Source organism: Branchiostoma belcheri, unplaced genomic scaffold, assembly GCF_001625305.1.
Source record: "Branchiostoma belcheri isolate BF01 breed outbred unplaced genomic scaffold, Haploidv18h27 scaffold55, whole genome shotgun sequence".
In the NCBI taxonomy this organism is placed as follows: domain Eukaryota; kingdom Metazoa; phylum Chordata; class Leptocardii; order Amphioxiformes; family Branchiostomatidae; genus Branchiostoma; species Branchiostoma belcheri.
The window spans coordinates 1,790,980-1,806,254 of NW_017804187.1; the positions used below are offsets into that span (position 1 = coordinate 1,790,980).

The window sequence follows — 15,275 nt, forward strand, 5'->3', positions numbered from 1 at the left end:
ACACACACACACACACACACACACACACACACACACACACACACACACACACACAGACACACACACACACAGACTGACCCGACAAGACAGAGGCCTGCAGCGGCGGCCCATGTGATGAGTCCGGTCTCGTGGTCCACCCTGGTCTGGACGTGCTGTTGGCAGGTGGTGCAGGTAGTCGTGACGGGGTCGTGCGAGCTGAACTGCTGCTGGCCAATTATTATCGCACCTGGCTGCGACACTGCAACCAACACGGTCATTTGTAAGGCCGAAGTAAGGCCACATTCCTAGCCTCCATAGCATGCCAAAAAACTGGGGTTTGGGGGGTCTCCAGGGTCTTTGGGAGCTTTTATGTGCTATTTTCTGATTGCATATAGACGACATAGCCGGCCTGGTTGAATTACCCCCGTTTTTTGTAGAACTGGGCTAATAAAAAACAGCCGAAGACCACCAAACCTCCAGTTCTATAAGCCTGCTATAGAGCCATCTCGTATCAGCCACAAAAAGGCAGCATGCAAGAATCTTCAGGTAGTTGAAGGCGGCTGCCTCAAAATAAACGAAGAAGGAAAAGAAAGAGCTGCACTTACCGACGACGGTCGTGTTAGACATCTGTGCCCCAGGCGGTGGCGGTGGCGGTGGCTGTGCATATTGGGGCTGAGGAGAGAGAGAAAAATAGTCATATAATAAACAACTATGCCAGAATTTATAACTAAACAACACAAAGCACTAGATTTAACTAGAAAGGTAACGTTTGCAAAGCAAATGCATAATGTTACCTTCGCATATGGTCTGCTCTGTTAATTCTTATATATATGGTGACAAGAGTCTAAACCCCTTCTACTATAAAATTGCAACATTATGTAACCCGACACCAGTTACCATGGTAATAGACGGTCAGGCACAGGTCATTGACCAGGTCAGAGTTCAGTGTTCGGAACGGAAGTAGAAGCAGAACCATACAAAGCGATCACATTGGTTATTTGGTCCTTATGTAGATGTGGATACAGGTTTTACAGTATTATAAAAGCGAGAAGAAGTTGACCACTCTGTATTAGCTCAGTGACTAGAACACTTTGTATTAGCCTAGTATAGTACCCTTGTATGTTCCTTATGTATGTATGTCTAAGTCAAGTAGTGCATCTTTTGTCTCCAATTTTCTATATACGTTTGTTATGTGTCTGTTATATTTTGACCTGTACCTAGCCCGTTCCTAGCCCGTATTTGATCCCTGTAAATAGTGTGTTGGAATAAAGTTTAACGTTTTACTATGATTACTACCAACACAGATGAACTTTCATGATAAAAGGTATAATAAAGTTATGATAATTTTGATACGTACGTCGTAAGCAGGCGGCACCTGTCCCGGTATGGGCTGGGTCTGCTGCGGTACAGGCTGGGCCTGCTGAGGGTAGGGTGCAGACATCTCTGCTGGGCCTTGTTTCGTCTGGAACATATAAAATAAGAAATCGGAGATTTAAGACTTCCGTTAAGTATTGTAAAGGTGGTCCTTATGTGTGTGAATGTGGATACAGGTTTGACTACATGTATATAGGCTGCGCCTGCTGTAGGTATGGAGCAGACATCTCGGCTGGGTCCTATTTCCTCTTGGCCTGGTGGAGGATACGTATGTACAGGTGGGTACAAGTTTAACTGTGTTACAAAGTTATCGCAGTGGTGATACGCCCGCCGTGGGTAGGGTGCAGACATCACTGCTAGCCCCTGTTTCCTCTGGAAATTTCAAACTTCAGGGAAGTATTTTGAGTTTTTGTAAATCTATTGGACCAACAGAGGCTTTCTAGGACCTTTTCTGCAACCGCTCATGCAACGATTTTCATGATTTTGGAGTGGCAAATAATTTCATCTCAATACCTGTAGGTATCTGTATCCGTATAGCCGGTATAACCGCACTTCGACATAACGCACTAGTTGGCTATGTTACACCTAAATAATGTCCTTGGCACATCTATCTGTAAGCGTTGTTTAAAAATATCTAGTCATGACGCCCCTACTGTACTTGGTGACAGCAAGTTCCACCCTAGGATAGTTTCAACTTTCAAGGGAAAAACAAGTTTTTTAACACCTTAATCCTTGGTTGATAACTCTGGTACTTGAGGGAATGACTATTTCCTGATCTTTTCTGTGCTGATAGTAGTAGTCCAGGAGGAGAAGATTGAAAAAAGTCGTGTCGTAGCACACCCTTTATATACTTTGGCCACTACCATAGGTACTTAGTACAAACTGCAGTCGGCACGTCCACCATTCTATCAGGTAAAGACACCTGCTTTGTTGTTTCCAGGTAAACTATTGGTGACGTGCAAATTACTTAATCTCCGTGAGTGTGACTTTTGTTGTGCTTTATTCCGTTCATAGGCACGGTTCTTGATAGTCCAAGAATACCCAGAACCGTGCCTGGGGCAATCTACCTTCTTTAACGATATGATATTTAATACGTGTAGGCTATCCAGAACCGTCACTTGGGCAAATCTACGTTCTTGGATATACAGAGACTATCCAGAATCATGTCTTGGGCAAATCTACGTTCTTGGATATGCAGAGACTATCCAGAACCTTGTCTAGGTAAACTATTACTGACGTGCAGTAGGTGAGGTCATTTAAGGTCACTCCATGACAATGCTTAGCAAAGGGAAGCGTACCACGTCCGTTACTATGGCAACGGGTCAAAACTGTGCCGAGGTATGTTGGCGATCACATTCAACTGTACAATAGGTGCACGGCACTGTATATACATATATCATATGCAGCAGTGGCTTCTTCTATTTGTGTATTGAAATTTAACGCATTTTGTAAAGAATTGGTTCAACGGCTATTCAACGGTTATTCTTTTTTTTTTACTGAAACATTTATTGACACAGCATGGTTACTGCACACACAACTTAATACACTTATATTCATGCCGCACCCAACACATGAGGCAATACATAATACATAGGACGAACAAAGCACGAATCAATGTAGTAATTAGACGGTGAACAAGTGAACAAATATTTTCAAAGACTGGCAGGACTGACATGCCAAAATATTACGGCTATTCTTATATCGATAAGTGTGGTGGGTTCTTTACGTGCTTGAGGTGTGGCTCTCCTCAAATACGCTGACTTTCGGATTAATATCGTAACATAGAAGCTGAAGCTAGGTTCTTAATTTCACCTGAGTCAAATTATACGTCATGCATCAGTAAGAACATGAATATTTCAAGAGGAAATTTGCATTCCTCAAGGGCACCTGCGAGGGATTCGAACCCAGGACCTTTGGTAGTTAGATACAATGAAATGCACGTCAGTAATAAGTAGTAGTAGTAGTAGTAGTAAGCCTTTATTTAAACTCGAAAGCTTGTTCGGTACATACATATGACCGCTAAGAAACATAAGAAACCATCATTACGGAGCACTTGCGACAAGAAAGAAATAAAACATCACAAGGTACAGAAAAAAAACGATAACAGCCAAAACATTAAACTTTGTGCCTACAATTCATCCTTGCACTTTCTACAAATGACTGTGTGTGTTCGTAAGAAAATTCAAACTCTACTACTGGATCAGTTACGGATTTTTCTTTATTTCCGGACGTTTCGAGTGACAATCCGTAACTGATCCAGTAGTAGAGTTTGAATTTTCTCACGAGTATCGTTTACCTGGATGTCTAACCTTCATCAACGACTGTGTGTGTTGTGTATAGTACGGATATCCGTCAAAAACATCAAGGCGATACTACCAAACGCTTACAATCTTTATTCTGAGCTGACATAAAATGCACGACATTTTGAAATTGTTTACTCACACGGTACTGGATGAGTTCAAGCGTATCCAGAATCGTGTATGGGACAAGGTACATGTATACCTTCTTGAATACGCGGAGACCGTCCAGGGCAAATCTACGTTCTTGGATACGCAAAGACTATATCCAGAACTGTGCCTGATCCTAACGTTAACCCCCAATTCAGGTATAGAACTAGATAAGCACGGTTCTGTATGAAATATCTTCCATTTCCTTGAGCTTGCCTGGGAAAGTAAGACCGCTAGCTGTAAACAAGACTGTGTTGATACCATTTGGAACCACTGGCGCATGACGGTTTGTCATTCAGGAAGTATTTTGGTCGTCTTGTCAGTACTGATAACCACCCAAGTTCAACGATACTAGCCTCCATATCATGCCAAAGACGTATTTTTGGGTCTTCAGGGTCTTTGGGATCTTTTATGTGCTATTTTCTGATTGCATATAGACAACATAACCGGCCTGGTTGAATCACTCCCGTTTTTTGAACTGGACTAATCAGAAAACAGCCGAAGACCACCAAACCCCCAGTTCTGTAAGCCTGCTAGCTACGGAGGCTACAACAATACAGTGATCTTACAGCACATAGTACTTACTGTACAATATCATAAAGTATTGAACTTTTCCAAGCATAATTCTACGCCTATATGTATTTAAAAGGGCGAGTATAGAGTCTAAAAACACCTGTAAATTTAGCTATTGTACACTATCAGACCAACGCCAACATACAGTTGTGTAGTGTTCACATTGGTGACATAAGATATTGTCATCAACATTGTACTATACAAACAGCTATTCTTTGAGATTACAGTACAGAAATGTAGAAACAACGGATATACAAAGGAATTGCCTGAGTTTGGTCGCCACATAAAGGAAGTAGGGAGTACAAAAAACACCTGTAAATTGAGCCATTGTAAACCGTCGGACCGTAACCAACATATACACGTAGTTGCGTAGCGTTCTCATTAGTGACATAAGACATCACTGTACCAAACAGAAATTCTTTGAGAATCAGATACATTGTAAAGTAGAAACACTGGGTAAGGAACTGTCACAGTTTGGTTGCCACATATATAAATATTGCCACATAGTCACAAGTACAAAATACAAATACATTGTGTTATGGTTTGACCAAGGACGCTATTAAAGGAAACAATACACACTAAACAATTTGTAAGAGCTCAATGTTGCCCTAGAAAGAGCAGGGACATTTCCTTTGGTAAAAGAGGTAGTTTAAACTAGCCCTTACCAGGCTTTGGAAGGCGGTTGGAAAGAGTAGAGATCGGTCAAATAGAGAGATAGCATGCCAGGGGAGTTGGTCTGCTAGAGAGTACATTTTGTCTCTGTTCTCTCCAGCAGACCAACTCGCCTAGCTGGCATGCTATCTCTCTATTTGACCGATCTCTACTCTTTCCAGCCGCCTTCCGAAGCCTGGTAGAGGCTAAGCTTAAACGGTACAGGTTGGATCTTCTAGACTTAAAGAGGTTAAAAAAACGGTACACCTACCTTACAGGTGTGACAAGATGTCGTACAGGTAAACAGGTACGAGTAGATACTCGACACGTGATCTTGAAACTTGAGATACTGTTTAGAAGGCGGGGTCCTGTCGCTTTGGAGACGGCATCGACCTCTTTGACCTCTTTGTTCGCGTGAAATAAAGATATGTAGGCAGGGCTGGCTTTTTTCCTGCATGTAGCTTGCAGGTTCAGGTAACATTGGAAATTACCTGCATCAGACAAGTTATATATTAATATGTAGATTCCGATATGATTGTAATTTGTATTTCCCTACTATTAATAATTTATATCGTAAACAACTTGATCAGAATTCAGCCCTGTATGTCAAGGCTGCGAGATATGTTGTTGATATGTTGATTCAAACAAAGAAACCAATAAATTATTAAATTATTACCTGCGCCAATCAGAATTCAGGAAGTATGGATCATGCTCACAGAAACTGTTCAGAAACCCTTGCCATTATTTCTTTAACAGTGGTAACAGTTAATGCAGTAAATTAAAAGCCCTACACACCTACTTTGTATCTATACCCAGTACGTGGACCAGTGCAGGTTAGGTGCAGGTAGGCTGCAGAAATACCTGTATAGCCCTGATTTTTATGATTTATTTCGAGTGATATTCACCTTTACTTCGCTTGGATACGGCATCAACCTCTTTGATCTCTTTGTTCGCGTGTAATGGATATGTTTTTGGGTTTTATTTTTAAAATCCAAACCATGTAGTAAGGAAAATTAGGAAAAGGAATCGTCATTGAAAGATTAAGATAGGAGTTTGAGGATTTTTTTTCACTTCCTAATCAGAAGAAAACAAACAAGCGAAAAATACGGTATTGAACTAAAAAAAACATGACCTTCGCGAAATCAAATTACAGTTAGATGTTTAAGTAGTCGTTTGCATGCTTAGTCGATCTTAAAATTTATCAAAGTACATTGTATATCTTAGTACACTCTCATACTTCGACCGAAAAAAAGACAATATTTCCAGGACCTCATATCGTGAAGAAATGTCGATGTATTGTAATTCAGTGTAGAAGTTTCTTGTTGATTAAACCAGCAAAACATAACCTTCTAGGCGAAGGTAAAAACGCCACAAAAAAGACATATTCGCACCCTACATCTGCTTTGAGATCAAACGTCACTACATACGTCATCAGATCATGAATAATTAATCAGGCAAATTTAGTCTTGCGCATTTGGAGTTTCCCTCGCCTCCGCCCCAGATCATTTTTCGGAAGGAAAAACTTCCGTGTGCGATTTTACTTCTTCTGACGCGCCAGATTTTAAGATTTCTTGGTTCTAGCCTCATCAAACTTGTAAGGTAAGTATACGCAACACTTTGGGACCAACTGAGAAATACTTATTAGCCTAAACAGCTTTAATTTAGCGCGATATTTTGGTGACACTTCACGATATAGACATGTTGCTTCGACCTATAGGTTGTTGTTGTTTTTCTAGCCCCACGTCGTCACAAAAACTACCAAAGAAAAGGATCAAATAAGAGTTCTAATACCTCAGATGATGTCTTATTATTTTGTAAATATTACAGCATACATTTTGAAGCTCTAACACAGAAAATCTGGCCTTATGTCGATAATTTGTAAACAAATTATACAGAAACCGATGCCAACCCCAAATCATGCCCCTCCCCTCTTTCAGTTTCAAAAAAGTTGGACTTGAACTAGACAAGATCTAAAATGATAGCTTGGTATCTTATTTCAAGTCCAAGTTGAAGTGACTGATGTTAAATTCAAGTCCAGGGTTACAGTTAATACGTAGTTTAATCGCCCTTTAGATTGTTGACCCTGATATATTTTCTGTGTCACTGCATATGTTTTCTTGTTTTCTTCTACTACTAGGGGTGTATGGGGGTGTACTCTAGGGGGGTCTAAAAGATTATGAGGGGGATCTAGAAGAATTGGGGGGGTCTGAAGAAATAGTTACATTTGTCGTCAGGCCATATTTATCAGAATGAAGCATAAATATGCTGTATCTTACAGATCTTATGTAAGATTTTAGGAGAGTAGAAACAGAAAGACACTCCTGGTCCCGGGCCGGGGATCAAACCCACGCCAAATCCGTGCGCCAGTCCGCAACCCAACGCTCTAACCATTCGGCTAAAGGTCTAGACCCGTCGGCCGGGTCAGTTGGTAGTACCTATAAACCCCCCACTGTTACATTCTTACTACTAACGTTACTGTTGTAACTTCTATTTGATAACTTCCCCTTTTTGGCCCCAGTACATGACCCAAGGTTTAGACCCCAGTGTGCATACTAAATACCCAGTCCTTTCCACACAGAACAGATGTGCTTTCTAGCTTTTAACTGGTACAACCAGTATCATTTATTTGTATATAAAGGAATCTGTCATATTTCTGGTCTAGTGAATATCTAGAGCAATTTATAGATACTATTTTAAAGAAATTCTTTCAATCTTTGGTTTTTGTACCCCAAAGATGTTGTTGTCTCTATTGACTTTGGGTGTGTCAGAGAGGTTGAATAGGCCAGAAGGTTATCCATTGACCATCTGCCAACTTGCCAAGTATTCAAATGTCTTCATACTGTAAATATGCAGTCAAATCATTCAAAGTGTGACTGTCATCTGTGTAACTGTTTATTGTTTTGGTTGCTACCCATCTGTTTGCCCCAAGGAAGTAGGAGCTAGGAAAAAAAAATGTTGTGTTTCTTGTTTCAGTCCTGAAAAAAATTAGGGTCGCTAGGTAGGGATTATCTTTTTCTTTTCTTTTTTTTAGACTATGGTGATATCTATATACTAGTAGGGGTCCAACTTATACAGTTTAACAAAGTGCAACTTGCATGACTCTTTTGAGGACACTTTTAGTTTCAATGCCAATGTTAGAAAACCAATTGTATAACATTTCATCACTCAGGTGTCAGATCATGGAGCTAGAAAAGGTTGATCAGGTCGAGGAATTATGTCCCATGCAGGGGTCAACCCACAGAAAACAGGGGCTTCCTTGATCTTTCTATGAGCCTTACGGGATTCGTCGTTTTTGTCTTCAAGAACACAGGACGATGTCTAAGGCAGTAGAAGCAGGGGAGCAACAGGCCCCGCCCCCCTACCCAGGCCAGCAGCCACCCGCGCAGCCGTACTACCCAGCCCAACAGCCTGGGGCATACCCAGCTCCTCAACCTGGGCAACCCGGGGCATACCCTGCACCTCAACCTGGACAACCTGGGGTCTACCCAGCACCACAGCCTGGGGTAGGTATACTATACATGCACGCACTCACACGCTCGCACGCACACACACACACACACCTAACCCGTAGGTGGCACACACACACGCACACACGCATACACACACACACAGACACACACATATCAGCAGCCTGCAACCTGGGGTAGGTACTGTACATAGCTTCACTCACTCACTCACACACTCACACTCACTCACACTCAACCTGGGGTCTGCCCACCTGGCCCTCAACCTGGGGTAGGTGTACTGTACATACACGCTCTCTCTCTCTCACACACACACACACACATGCACACACCAAACAAAACTAGCAACTTTCACTCTGTTCAAAATACTTCAACTCTTTCCAAAATCATCACAATACAGCAATGGAGGTGTGGCAACTATGTAAGGTTTTAGCATGTACCATCTTACTAAGATTTCATGTTACATTATGTGACTGCTTATAACACTTAACAGCAAAAGATATGATTAAGATAATAGGTAATTAATCATTTTTCTCCCAGCAGCCCTGTGAACCCCCACAACCAGACCAACAGACGGTGCCCCCGGTGGTGAGTTGACATGGGAAAAAAATAACTGATGTCAGCTTTTTTGTTTTGTTTCAGGCATGGAATTACCACTTTAGTTGCTGAATGCGGATTTGAATATTTTATTAATATGTTTGTTTATTTGGTTTACTTCTTATGATGCACTCTTTCTTTCCCATTCCAGTATTTACTTTTTGTTAGTATAAACCATGATCATAACTTTGTTACTTTGAAGGGTTTGCCTTCTTACACTTTTGTGGTACTCGTACTCATATGCATGATTGTAGCATGTGACAGAAAATAAGCTTCAGGCCATAAAATTCCAGCGAATTAATTTCAGAACTACCAATAGGATTCTTTATCACTTTTAAAATCAGTCCAATAGGAACTCAGGATTCCTTTTTTTAATCACTAAAATTGAAAATCAGTCTAGTGGCTGCTAGAAGTGTAATGTAGTCAGGCTGACCAGTGGAAGGGCTGCTAGAAGTGTGATTTAGGCTAGGGGCCTGACCAGACTACCAGCCCTACTATATTGTATGTTTTGATACTAAGCCCCTGATTGTCTTGCCTACATTTATGCAAGCAGCCCGGACAACCAGTAGTGTACATGGCCCAGCCTGGGCCAGCCCAGTATCCAGCCCAGCCTCAACTAGTAACGGTATGTAACCATGGTGATGCCACATCCATCCCCAGAAGTGTTGTTCTAGTGTTGGGTGTTTTATGCAGAAGGTTTTTAATTGCAGGGTGGTAAGGCCTAGGAAAAAAAGTTGTGTTTCTTGTTTCCCGACTGACCCTAGAAAAAACTGCTGACCCTAGTCTTTTTTGTGGATCCCTGCAAGGGACATGAATTTTTTGAGCTGATTGACCTTTTCTAGCTCCATGATCTGACACTTGAGTGATAAAATGTTGCACAATCACACCATTTCAATCAGTTTTCCAACATTGTGTCCTCATCATTGGATCATTAAACATCAGCAGTCTAAAGAAAAGAAAAAAATCCCTAACTGACCCTAATTTTTTCAGTACTGAAACAGGAAACACAGCTTTTTTTTTCTTAGGCCTAACCATGGTGATACCAAGCCCATTCCGAGAAGTGTTCTACATGTAGTGTTGGGTGTTTCATGCAGAAGGTTTTAAATTTTATATGCAGGGGCAGCTGGTTGTTTAAAGGGTTTTTAGGCCTTACTGATTTGATTATATGGATGACATCCTCTGGGCAAAACTGATGCAAGTGTGCGAAAAAAAAGTTGGGCAAAAAGAAAAAAAAACCTTGCCTCTATTTTATGAAATTTAAGTGGTCAGGAAGGTTGAACAATTGACTGAGCGCACAGAGTATGGTACACCAAACAGTCCATATGATCAAGTCAGTGTGGTATTATTGCAGCTGGTACAATGTAGCACTGTCCTGGTACTTTTCTGTTCTATCTCTTATATCCTTGTTAGAGCATATTTACTGCAATTTAACATGTTTCTAGCTAGCCTTTATGTTTAATACATCTTTGGTCCCCAGCTCTACATGTGGTGTATGTGGTGTACCCAGTGTTGTAAATGTGTGGTGACGTGGCTAGAGTATTTTCTGCAACATATTTTTATGTGTGTTTTTTTATTTTGCCTGCAGTACCCTCAGCCACCACCAGGGGGCTTTGCTCCACAGGGTCCTGGTCAGCCACCAGTTCCACCAGGCAGCACTGTCATTGGTAAGTTACATCTTATTGTATGATGTTTATCTTACACATGTGTGTGTCTGTATCTGTATAGCCCGCCCTTCAGCATATCATACCTTTTGTGTGTGTGTGTGTGTTCGTTTGTGTCTGTGTATATGTGTGTGTGTGTGTGTGTGTGTGTGTGTGTGTGTGTGTGTGTGTGTGAGACAGAGAGAGAGAGTGTGTGTGTGTAAGTGTATGCGTGTCTGTTTGTTTCTGTGTGTGCATTTCTGTCTGTATCTATACATGTATGTTTGTGTGTGTATGTGTACATGTATGTGTGCACTACAATGTATAACTAAATCCCTTCCCTCCCTCCAGTGTCCCAGCCCGGCGTAATCGTGACCGGTCCCCAGTCCTTCCGTTCCGGCCACCCTGTCACCTGTGTGTGCCCGACCTGCCACCAGACCGTCCAGACCAGGGTCACCAGCGAGGTTGGACTCATCACCTGGCTTGCCATGGGGGGGCTGTTCCTCGTGGGGTGAGTCCAGGATTGTTTTTCTTCATTTATTTGATCTATTTCACTATTAGCCCTTGTCCTGCTGGTGTTTTTATGTTTTCCGAAGGAACATATTTCCAAAAATAGTTTCATCAGGTTGGTAAAGTATAGGATACAAGAGTTTTCTTTTATGCAACCAAGATGGTTTACCTTGCTGACGTTTAGGTGTCTATCAGACACCTTCCTCTGAGCTTCTGACTGGAGTTGTGCTTTTTGCTTCTAGCCAATGTAGGTGGCACTTTTGCAGCAAAATCACAAAACGTCGCTGAGTTTTCTACCCCCCCTCGTCCCGGTTAAAACATATTCTGTCTGCTCTGTTTCCTCCCCTTCCGTTCCAAACACAAAAGGTCAATGACCAGAACCAGACTTCTGTCACCATTGTAACTGTAGTGCTTGTACAACTGTGTGGCCCAAAGGCTACAGAAATGTAGATGGACACCACCCCTATGCTCCGCAGTGATGGAAAGGGGGCCTTCTTCTTCTAACTCAGCTGTGCTGTATTCCCGCTGTGCATTGAACTGAAGACCTGAAAATGTTTATTTGTTTGTTTGTTTGTGTACTAGTACACAAACTTTCGATCCAACACAAAAAAACTCTCACCTAGATCTTTCGACCAGTCACTCTGGTCTTCCTCAGTAGACTGACCCAGTGAGGCTTGTCACGTGGCTATCTTTTCATGATACTAATCATTATGTTTATTTACCAGTTGTTGGGCTGGTTGCTGCCTGATCCCGCTGTGCATCGATGAACTGAAGGATGCGCGTCACTCCTGCCCCAACTGTAACAGTCATCTGGGCACCTACGACAGGGTCAGCTAAACACCTGGTGCACCTGTAACACCTGGTGTACCTGTAACACATACCTGCATACCATCTTTGGATAGGATAGGCTCAAGCCTGTGTGGTCCCGATCTTCGCTCTAGCTTACACTTGAGACTACATAATATTGGCCCAGGTCTTATCCAGTCAGATTTTGAAATCATTCACTGTTTTCGCTTCCACTACTGCTTGTGGCAAAGAGTTCCAGTCCTTGACAGTTCTAACGCTGAATGACTGTCCCCTAACCCTATTCTTAGCTAATGGTACTTTGAGTTTATACTTGTGTCCTCATGTTGAGCTATCAGCTGACATTACTTCAAAAAATGTTTCTAGTGGAAGTCTCTCCAGCCCCCTTACAACACACGGTACACTTGTATTACCTGGTGTACCTGTGATACCTGAGACATCTGCAACATTTGGTCTGGTTGATTGGTACGCTTTCCACCTTGAAAATGACTAACACTAGTAACAGAAATTTTCATTTATGATAATTATGAAGAACTGTTTTTTTTTTTTTAATGGCCGCAATTAATTTTGGGATGGGGGCACAAAAAATAGACGGAGAGGACAAAATATATGTAATGGATTAAAGGTGTACAAAAATGGATGGATTGGAAAGTATAGAGAGTAATTCACAACTGGGACTGCTCCTTCGTTGCTACAATTTCAAATTTGGCAAGAAATAGTAGGTTTCTTACACCATAATGATAGAGCCTGACAAGTGGACAAAATGCCAGTGAGAAAGTAGACTTTGATTGTGTAAAAAAAATTTCTTTAATGAGGCTTGTCAGTAGTTTACAAGTAGGTATAGCAAACAGGTCACTGTATATCCAAGAATGAAATCCATACATAGCTACTATTAGTGTCTCAGTACATTTTCGATTAAGTCTAACAGTAGAATTTCTTAGCTTGAAACAACTATAGAAACAGCGCATCATCATGAAATATCTGAAAAGTGTTGTGCCTACTTGTAGTACTACTAAATACACAGTTAAGGACAGGGTATTTTTCTAATAGAGTATGAAGAGGGAGAAAACATAAAAAAACAGAGGGAATGAGAATGTACAGGAGTGTCTAAAGAGTCAGTGATCAAAATTAATTTTATGCTCCTAACAAATGTATTTCAAGGGTTGTTGGCACTTGCCAAAAGTTTTGCCAAAAAGAGTGTTCAGTGCTCTGGTTTCTTGGTTCAGAAAAACTGATTTGTTGTGAAGATAATGAAAGTAATAATGAATTCAGTTGATAGCCCACTGCCTTTGATGATTTTAAAGATTTTTTTAACAGTGTTGTTGTCTTTTTTAACAAGTGAATTTAATGAGATCCAAATGCTTTTTCTTGTATTAAAATAACCAAGAATTTTACTAATGACGTCATAACAAGGATTCTGTAATTCTATTAGACTTAGCATAGTCTAAAAATGAGACTTTGGTTTTAACAAGTTGAGTTAGTTGTAAACTATACACTAAATGTGTGTATTGCATGCTGTATTTTAATGCCTATGTAATATAAGAAGTAGTGAAGTAAAATGTTTTTTTTTTGTAACTACAAGGAGCTGAGACATGGAAAAGCTAAACTGTTCCCCTTAAGAAAATTGACTAATCAGAATTTTTGACTGCCCTCTTCAAAAATTGAGATCAAATTGCTTAGGACAAGTGAGTTTATGTATATGTGATGTCAGCACTGGGTCAAAGGTTGTTGGAAGCTTATATCGCCCCCCGTCTCGGTTGAGAGAAGATTGCTGTGCACTGATGTAGATGGCCTCTTTTACACCTCTCACAAAATAGTCATGTTTGGTATCCAGAATCTGAACCAAATCCACAAGTTCCAAGAAACTTTATCAATGGTTTATTTCAATAACATTGTCACAAACAGTGCAGCCAAAATGGTTGAATTGCGTCAGGACAATTACAATTTGGATAACTTTGGCCCATTGCTGACATCACATGATGTGCATTATATATAAGTCATGTCCTGAGCATTTGAGTTTGTCAAAAAATCCGGCAAAGCCAATTTTCTTGGGTTTAACTTTTCCACATGTAATTTTCCAACAAAGATGATCATACTTCCATGCTAGGAGCTGATGTGTATGTTGGTCATTTTCTATGTTCATTTGCGGACAATACCTACAGTTGTACTAGCCTCCGTAGCAGGCCTATAGAACTGGGGGTTTGGTGGTCTTCAGCTGTTTTCTGATTAGCCCAGTTCTAAGAACGGGGGTAATTCAACCAGGCCGGCTATGTTGTCTATATGCAATCAGAAAATAGCACATAAAAGCTCCTGAAGACCCTGAACCCCCCCCCCCCTAGTTTTTGGCATGCTATGGAGGCTACAGTTGTACCACATTTTTCAACAACTATGCAGATTCAGTACATTTTTACATGAAATCAGACCGTGTGCCTTTAACATAAATATTAACCCTCACACTGCCACATGACTCCATATCTCCATGTTCATACTGGTACTGAGGTAACTTGGCATGGTGAATGTTGAGTTTGCTGCAAACTATGTAGTCATGACAAGGCAAACAAATTTAATTTGTTGGCTCACTTGATTCAGTGTGTACAGTGGTTCTTTCTTTGTGTCCTCTTGGTTTTTTTCACAAGAAAGACTGACTTTTTTCTACCATGCAGCACAGTGAGCTTTATATAGATAAGATGTAGTATTATATCGTAATGTTTCTTTTTACACACAACATTTTCTGTACGCTGAAATAATAAAGTCTGCTTTTAGTAAGAGTTTTCTTGTTCTTGTGGTGTTGTTCAAGTTGTTGCATGCAGAATAGTTGTTCTTGGATATGCATTGACAAATCTAAATCAGTATTCTAGTCACTTATCTACATAACGTTAGTGAGTTAAAACTACAATACCCCAATGTATATTGACCCTTATGGAGCAAAAATACCCAAAATTCTGACGGAAAATGGTTACTGGAAGGGCCCTTGGCTGATTTTTAGGGTACCACCCAGAAAATAAAGGACTCATCTTCGGGCTTGTTTCTCCAGTTTTCAGTATACCCAAAGTATGAAATAATGATTGCTAATGTGCCAATGTGAAGCAGTATGTGTCAATATCACAAAGATTGCCTTAATAATGAGAATATTTCCAGTTTTGCTGCTCTGAAATCGCATTGGATGCCTTTAAACTAGTCTTCACCAGACTTCTTTTGCGGGGTGAATAAATCGTAGAAATCGGCCTAAAAAGGGT

General features: G+C 40.9%; 2 protein-coding genes and 1 long non-coding RNA gene across 5 annotated transcripts in view; 1 reads left to right on the forward strand and 2 right to left on the reverse strand.

Annotated features, from left to right (window-relative positions):
• LOC109481322 (lipopolysaccharide-induced tumor necrosis factor-alpha factor homolog) overlaps window positions 1-257 on the reverse strand; it is a 1,519-nt gene extending 1,262 nt beyond the window's left edge. The window contains exon 1 of the mRNA XM_019783854.1: window positions 79-257. Within this exon, the coding sequence (XP_019639413.1) occupies window positions 79-257 (179 nt within the window). The remainder of the gene's footprint in view (window positions 1-78) is intronic.
• Window positions 258-584: 327 nt separating this feature from the next.
• LOC109481420 lies at window positions 585-5,370 on the reverse strand. Its single transcript, XR_002140898.1, has 3 exons — window positions 5,296-5,370; window positions 1,337-1,441; window positions 585-651 (listed from the first exon to the last, which is right to left on the reverse strand). It is a non-coding gene; the product is annotated as an uncharacterized LOC109481420 (long non-coding RNA).
• A 1,101-nt stretch (window positions 5,371-6,471) lies between these two features.
• On the forward strand, window positions 6,472-12,094 carry LOC109481418 (lipopolysaccharide-induced tumor necrosis factor-alpha factor homolog). 3 transcript variants are annotated; one of them, XM_019783987.1, is made up of 6 exons: window positions 6,472-6,623; window positions 8,328-8,527; window positions 9,636-9,710; window positions 10,671-10,749; window positions 11,077-11,236; window positions 11,961-12,094. In XM_019783987.1, the coding sequence occupies exons 2-6, from the start codon at window positions 8,339-8,341 to the stop codon at window positions 12,070-12,072; spliced, it is 615 nt and encodes a 204-aa protein (XP_019639546.1). In that variant the 5' UTR covers window positions 6,472-6,623; window positions 8,328-8,338; the 3' UTR covers window positions 12,073-12,094. The 3 variants fall into 3 exon arrangements, with proteins under 3 accessions (XP_019639546.1, XP_019639549.1, XP_019639550.1); XM_019783990.1 differs by having other exon boundaries at window positions 9,639-9,710; XM_019783991.1 differs by lacking the exon at window positions 9,636-9,710.
• The last annotated feature ends 3,181 nt before the right edge of the window (window positions 12,095-15,275 follow it).

What these genes read in the sequence shown, in the direction of transcription:
- LOC109481418 (XM_019783987.1), top strand. Translation starts at nt 8,339, where the DNA reads ATGTCTAAGGCAGTAGAAGCAGGGGAGCAACAGGCCCCGCCCCCCTAC. An exon ending in ACCCAGCACCACAGCCTGGG is followed by an intron (nt 8,528 to 9,635) that starts GTAGGTATACTA and finishes CATTTATGCAAG; the next exon opens with CAGCCCGGACAACCAGTAGT. An exon ending in CCCAGCCTCAACTAGTAACG is followed by an intron (nt 9,711 to 10,670) that starts GTATGTAACCAT and finishes TTTTGCCTGCAG; the next exon opens with TACCCTCAGCCACCACCAGG.